This window comes from Babylonia areolata, chromosome 27 (assembly GCF_041734735.1).
Source record: "Babylonia areolata isolate BAREFJ2019XMU chromosome 27, ASM4173473v1, whole genome shotgun sequence".
Classification (NCBI taxonomy): domain Eukaryota; kingdom Metazoa; phylum Mollusca; class Gastropoda; order Neogastropoda; family Buccinidae; genus Babylonia; species Babylonia areolata.
In genome coordinates this window covers 14,473,972-14,481,363 of record NC_134902.1, presented here as the reverse complement: position 1 = coordinate 14,481,363, position 7,392 = coordinate 14,473,972, and the positions used below count along the sequence as shown (strand labels likewise).

The following is a 7,392-nucleotide window of genomic DNA, read 5'->3' as shown; positions in this document are numbered from 1 at the left end:
TATGTTGACCTGGAAGATCGGAAAAATCTCCGCCCTTTACCCACCAGGCGCCGTGACCGGAATTCGAACCCGGGCCCCTCAGATTGAAGGTCCAACGCTTTAACCACTTGGCTGTTGCGCCCGTCTCAAGGGAGGTCACAATGTGTGTATCACACGAGTGGTCAACTCATATGTGTGAATGAATCCAATAGAATTAGATGTTCAGATGTACAGTGTCCAAAAAGCAGCAGTTCCTTTAATGCTAATCCAGAGTATACCCAATTCTTCTTCGTTCGTGAGCCGCGACTCCCAACGTTCACTCGTATAGTGCACGAGTGGGCTTATAAATTCTTACTATGTGTATGACTGTTTTTACCCCCGGCATGTAGGCAGCCCATGTCATACTCCGTTTTCGGGGCGGGAGGGTTGTGTGTGTGTGTGTGTGTGTGTGTGTGTGTGTGTGTGTGTGTGTGGAGGGGGTGTACTGAAATGACTGTTGAAGATTTCTTGGCGCGTTATGGCTTCAGCCGCAGCGCGAAGAGGGTTGATTGGATAAGTAATGTAGGGTAAGCTGACGACGATCTTTTTCTCCATCTTCTTTCTTCTTCTTTAAACACAGGAGTTCAAGGAAGCCGTACCGGTGATGGACATAGTTCAGATGGGCGTCAAACACAGCTGCGGGTCCAGAGAGATGCTGAAAGCCATCCTGGACATCCTGACCGCGGAAGGGGGAGTCTACCTGGGCGAGAGGCTGATCCTGGCGGGCATCCCCCCGGACTTTCTCCAACACGATAACTGGTACGCCTTCGTCCCCGGGGACAGGGACCTGACGCGAGGCATCGTGTACGTGAGGAAGGACTTCGGAGCCGCCAAGCAGAACGCCAACGATCTCCTGGAGAAGATTCTGGCCGACAGGACGGGCTGCGTGTCCGTGCAGAAGCTGAACGATCATGGGCACGGGGCGGGACACGGGTGCGTCCTCATGGACCAGACCCCCAACTACCCGAGGGACATCTGGGGGGCCCGGACCGCCTTCGGGGAACTGGCTCGCTGGCTCTTCTACGGACAGCGCGCTGCCTACCAGGTGCAGAGAGACCCCAGCAAGCCCATCCCGCGCATCGCTCACTACATCCGAGTTCAGAGCAACGAGAGGCCCATGTACCAGGACAAGTTCAGCTTTACCCACTTCATGAGTCAGTCTGTTGTCTGTTGAATTTTCCTTTCTTTTTTTTTTTATCCGGACAAGTTCAGCTTTACACACTTCTTGTCTGTTTTCTGTTTGTTTTTTGTTTTTTTGTTGTTGTTGTTTTTCTTTTACCATAACAAGTTCAGTTATTAATCAGGTAAGTGTTTTTACTGGGGTTTTTTTTTTTTTTTTTTTACCTTGTAGTTACTGAAATGAACTTCCTCTTTCGCTTTGACAGGTCTCCACACTCAGCTCTTTTAAGCCTGGCCTTAAAACCCACCTCTTCCCAAAATAGCCACCCCTCCCTGCTTCTTCCTTGTCTTCAGTTGTTTTTTTTCTTTTTTTTCAGTTTTAGAGTTATGCATGCGTTTGAATGACTGGTGCGAAAGCGCTTTGATTTGTCTCTGCACAAGATTCAGCGCTATATAATAATAATAATAATGATAATAACCTATCTACCTACCTACCAACCAGCCTACCTACCTACCAACCAATCAACCAGCCTACCTACCTGCCTACCAACCAACCAGCCTACCTACCTGCGTACCTACCTACCTACCAACCTACCTACATACCAACCTACCTACCTACCAACCTATCTTTCAACCAACCAACCTACCTACCATCCAACCTACCTACCTACCTACCTACCTGCCAACCTACCTTCCAACCAACCTACCTACGTAACTTGATAGTTATACACATACATACATGCTATATCCACTCCTGAATCAACGGTGTTGTGCGTGGCAGGTGTCCTGAGCGCGCTGTACGTGGGTGGCTTTCATCACGTGTACATGCACGTGGACAAGGAGCCCGGCGGGTCGTGGTGGGACCTGCTCAAGAAGGAGAACGTCACCGTCATCAGGCTGCAGAAACCCAGCTGGGTGTACCAGCAGAAGATCACGGGCATCACCCACTTCAGTGATGTGTCTAGGTATGTATGAGTGTAGTCACTGAGAGCTGACCTGGCACAATTGGTATCAACCTGAAAATGATTTCTAAGGTTTGTTTGACTCTAGGTAACGTTCCATGTTGTGTCCAGGTATGAAGTCAGAGTTGATCAAGCGCCACGGTATGAAACTAAAGAAATCTATTTATGCGCTTTCTTGGAAAGTTAACATTCTGTGTTCTCGACCTTAACCACAAACAAAACTGATTCAAAAGGTTTGTTTGATAGTTAACATTCCGTGTTCTGGACCTTTCATTAACCACATCTGTGATGTCTCCAGGTATGTTGTCAGAGTTGGCCCAGCGCCACGGTATGAACCTAAAAAAATATATTGATTTATGAGGTTTGTTTGACAGTTAACATTCCATGTTCTGGGCATCAACCACATCTGTGATGTGTCCAGTTATGTAGTCAGAGTTGACCTTGTGCCAACATTTTTTAAAATTTTATTTAGAAATAAACCTAAAAAGAAATGCAAAACTCAACGCAACGCATCGGAACTGAACGCAATACAATACAATACAATACAATACAATACAATACAATACAATACAATACAATACAGTGCAATGCAATGCAATACAGTGCAATGCAATACAGTGCAATACAATACAATGCAATACAGTGCAATACAATACGATACAATGTAATGCAATACAGTGCAATACAATGCAATACAATACAATGTAATGCAATACAGTGCAATACAATACAATACACACTTTTATAAGTGTTGGCCTCTGACACGATTCTACAGAAGAAATCTTCTCTAATAGCCTGACGGGTACTCAAACATAATGATGTGCCTGCAGTCAAGGAGAAATCTTCTCTAATAGTCTGACAGGTACTCAAACATAATGATGTGCCTGCACTCAAGGAGAAATCTTCTCTGTCTGACGGGTACTCAAACATAATGATGTACCTGCACTCAAGAAGAAATCTTCTCTGATAGTCTGACAGGTACTCAAACATAATGATGTGCCTGCAGTCAAGGAGAAATCTTCTCTAATAGTCTGACAGGTACTCAAACATAATGATGTGCCTGCACTCAAGGAGAAATCTTCTCTAATAGTCTGACGGGTACTCAAACATAATGATGTGCCTGCAGTCAAGGAGAAATCTTCTCTAATAGTCTGACGGGAACTCAAACATAATGATGTGCCTGCAGTCAAGGAGAAATCTTCTCTAATAGTCCGACAGGTACTCAAACATAATGATGTCCCTGCAGTCAAGGAGAAATCTTCTCTAATAGTCTGACAGGTACTCAAACATAATGATGTGCCTGCAGTCAAGGAGAAATCTTCTCTAATAGTCTGACAGGTACTCAAACATAATGATGTGCCTGCACTCAAGGCCTGACCAGTGCTTTGGGTTATGCTACTGTCAGGCATCTGCCTCGCAGATGTGGTGTAGCGTATATGGATTCGTCCCAACGTGCTGACGCCTCCTTGAGTAACTGAAACTTGAAACCGTAACTGAAAGTGGATTGATTTTTTTTTTTTTTTTCAGATACAATATTCTGTACCGACATGGCGGCGCCTACCAGGACTTTGACTGCGTGTGGACGTCGCGCGTCCCTGACGACCTCCTGGAGTACCCCACCGTGATCTCCCCGGCCATCTCCAAGAACGATCCGTGGCCGGACGGTCTGGCCCTGGGTATGATCATGGCGCGGCCAGGGGCACCCTTCATCCGCCACGCTTTCAAGGGCTACCGCACGTACCGTGGAAACAACTACCTCTACAACGCCATCATGAGGTCCTACCGGACTTACGAGCAGTTCCCAGACACTGTGCACTTCGATCCACATTTCAAGGTGAGTCTTGAGGCTAGGTTTGGGGTTGGGGTTGGGGAGGGGATCAGTGGATGGTTAGGTGGTTACTCTCAAAGCCCTGGTCAGCGTTTAGGGGAAGGTCATGCACCTGCTTCTTTCATTTTTGTTTTTCTTTCTTTTTTTTTTTTTTTAGCAGATGTGGTGTAGCGTGTATGATCAGTCCGCACGCCTTGACTCCTTCTTGAAAGTGATAGTGAAAGTGAAAGTGAAAGTGAAAGTGAAGCTGAGGATGTTGATCATCCTTCAGTGTGTAATACGCTGGTAGGCAGGTGTGTCTCCTTTACTGGGATCCTGTTGTGGTGTTGCAGCTGAAGTCAAGGCGTCAGGTTTTTGTTCGTTCTTTTGCTTAGCGCCTTTCTACAATTGTGATTATAGACGAAAATCCATCCCCTTCCCCACCCTACTCATGCCTCATGTCATCACTACTGTCCTTATTCTTCTCTTCTCAATGTGCATCACACACAAAAAGTATGAAGAAGATCAACCAAACTCAGCAACAGAGAGCCAGTGGGGCTTCTGATTAAACTCTGAATTATTTCAAACATAAGTTGATTGTCGTATAAAACGTCAGATAAGGTGTTCGTGCCATGTCCATTTTAGTGTTAAGTTTAGCGATCTATTGGCTTACACCCTTAAACATGTTCAAACATAACGTCTTGGATAATGGCCTTGCATTATAGTGATGAATTATACTTGCACCTGATGTCATTCATGTGTACAGTGTTGAAGACAAAATATTTCCTTTTTTTTAAAAACCAATTTACAGCTGCGCCTGATGTCTTACATCGTTACTTTGTGTGGAAGACATTGCTAGTGAAACACTTCTATAAATGAATTCTGACCTGTATCCGATGAGTTTCGTTTTCTGTGTGTGCGGAAAACAAATGTTTTTATTCAAGAATTCATACATGTATCTCCTGTCTTTAAGTTGCGTTTTGCGTTAGGGACAAAATGAGCGCTTTTAATACAGTCAGTGCTTGAAACATATATTTTCAACAGTTTTGCGTAGAGATAAATGCCATGATTGACTGCATGAATCGGTTATCTTTCAGTAGTTTTGCATGAAGACAAATGCCCTTATTGAGTGCATTAATCAGATATCTTTCAACAGTTTTGTGTGGAGATAAATGCCCTTAAAGACTGCCTGAACCAGATATCGTTCAACAGTTTTGCATGAAGATTAATACCTTAAAGACTGCCTGAACCAGATATCGTTCAACAGTTTTGCATGAAGATTAATACCTTAAAGACTGCCTGAACCAGATATCGTTCAACAGTTTCTGCATGAAGACAAAAATAAATGCCTTAAAAGACAACTCAGATTCGATTGCCTGGTGTGTTTCAGGTGTTTTGCGTGGAGGACAAGTGCTTTCCACAGTGGATGCGGAACTCTCACTGGGACCTGAAGAAGAACGGAGGGCGGGATTACGCATGGAGCACGGAGACCCGAGCTCTGCATCTGGTGATCCCTAAAGTGTGGAAGTCGTTCGAGTCCCCGGCTGCCCTCAAGAAAGGCAAGGACATGGTTGCCGACGTGGGACGGAACATCTTGCAGAAAGCCGGGCGTATGTCCCTCCTGGACAATGCTTAAGATAAAATACAAATACAACAGAATAAAACGGCTGCTTGTTCATTTTAGTCGATGGGAATGTGGGTGTTGTTGTTTGATAGTTTGGTTTATTTTCGACGTAAAGTGGCTAATCGGTTCTGATGAAATAAAGTATCTCTCGTTTTTTTGTGTGTTCTTTTTCAAAAATGTTTTTCTTTATAATCTCTTTTTTTCAGTCCAGTCTTTGAGATTACAGTCTTTGCCATTGCATGATTAGAAATCATCCCGTTAGTGATTATATACCACACTAATACAATTATTCATTCTCAGGTAATGCACAAAGACAGATTTATTTTCTGTTAATGTTAGACGTATAGGCCTACGTTAAATAACTAGGACATAAAGCCATACATACATACGGTCACACAGACACAAACACAAACAAGCGCACGTCTGCACATGAGAACATTGATTTTTAAACCTATAAACCAATCGCTTCACCAATAGCTTTTCCCGAAAGTAGTCAATGCGCTGTCTCTCGTCATCAGCCCCATCCACATGAAAAATGTAGCTTCTGTTCAAACGTGTGTGTGTGTGTGTGTGTGTGTGTGTGCGCGCGCGCGTGTGCGTGCATGTGTGTGTGTGTGTGTGCAGTGCGAGCATGTGTGAGTATGCACAAGTTTTTATATTGATATATACTTGTGTGTATCCTAATTTCTACTGTATCTGTGTTTGTGTATGATTTTCGATTTATGTTCGTACCTTGTTAAGTACTATCCCCCCCCCCCCGCCCCCCCACCCCAATATTACACTTGGTAATAAAGACAGATTCTATTCTATTCTATTCTATTCTATGGATGTTTTACAGTCAATTTGTAATGAAGAAAAGAAAATACGTGTTATTCAATGTTATATATTGTATTCAGATGTATGCCAGGGTTTTAAAGATTCAATTCAAATTGTTCTATTTAGTAGGCTTGTTTTACACTATCCATGGTGAGTGTTTTCGTCTTTTACGTTGTTCATTCATTAGAAATGCACATAACTGAATAACAAGACAAGACAAGATGTGTTTATTTCGGGAAACCCCGTGGGGCACATGAAAATGTTACATATTTCCTGTGACTAATACAGATATTAATCACATTTGTTATTGTGCTCTATCTTCTTCTCTTTTTTTTTTTTCTTTTTCTTTTTTGTACCACGGATGGTCAAAACATGAATTATACGACGAATTTATGTTACGAATTCTCCACTTGTCTTCAAATTAAAATATTTTAATGCTTGTAATACAGATTTAGAATCAACACAAAATAACACTTGCAATATGGTAATGGTGTGTACGCGCGCGCGCTTACACGTGTGTAAGCGAATATATAAAATGCGTGTGAGACAAGCACGGATTGTAAAATGTTGGTTTTGGGCTCTATATAGTATTTTTGTTTGGTACTGAAAATAAAAGAATCTCGGTAGCTTTTCTGTATTGGTCTGTTCATTTCTTTTAAACTATGTTACCCCTTCTTCTTTACACTCCAATCCGATCTCTCTCTCTCCCTCTCTCTCCCTCTCCATTCCCCCCCCCCCCCCCCCCCCCCCCCCCCCCCCACACACACACACACACACCCTCTCTCTCTCTCTCTCTCCCCGATTCAGAAGGCAGGGCGCATGTTCCGAGGTACAGCCGGAACCGAGAGAGGGGATGAAGTTCATTTCGCTTTTTGTTGTCCAGTATTGGATGATCTCAGAACATTCATCCGTCCCGGTGAAGTATTACAGCAGACCACCCTTGTGTAGGCTAACATTACTCTTGGCTTGCAGAAATAAATCTGTCATTCAAAACAGAGGAGAAGCGTTGTGAGTTGACACTAATATATTGTCCAAGTATGCAGAAT

General features: G+C 43.5%; 1 protein-coding gene across 1 annotated transcript in view; it reads left to right on the top strand.

The window, feature by feature from the left end:
• Positions 1-5,930, top strand: part of LOC143301600 (uncharacterized) — a 17,840-nt gene extending 11,910 nt beyond the window's left edge. Inside the window, exons 5-8 of the mRNA XM_076615994.1 lie at positions 599-1,172; positions 1,919-2,102; positions 3,627-3,933; positions 5,297-5,930. Of these exons, the coding sequence (XP_076472109.1) occupies positions 599-1,172; positions 1,919-2,102; positions 3,627-3,933; positions 5,297-5,542 (1,311 nt within the window). The 3' untranslated portion in view covers positions 5,543-5,930. The remainder of the gene's footprint in view (positions 1-598; positions 1,173-1,918; positions 2,103-3,626; positions 3,934-5,296) is intronic.
• The last annotated feature ends 1,462 nt before the right edge of the window (positions 5,931-7,392 follow it).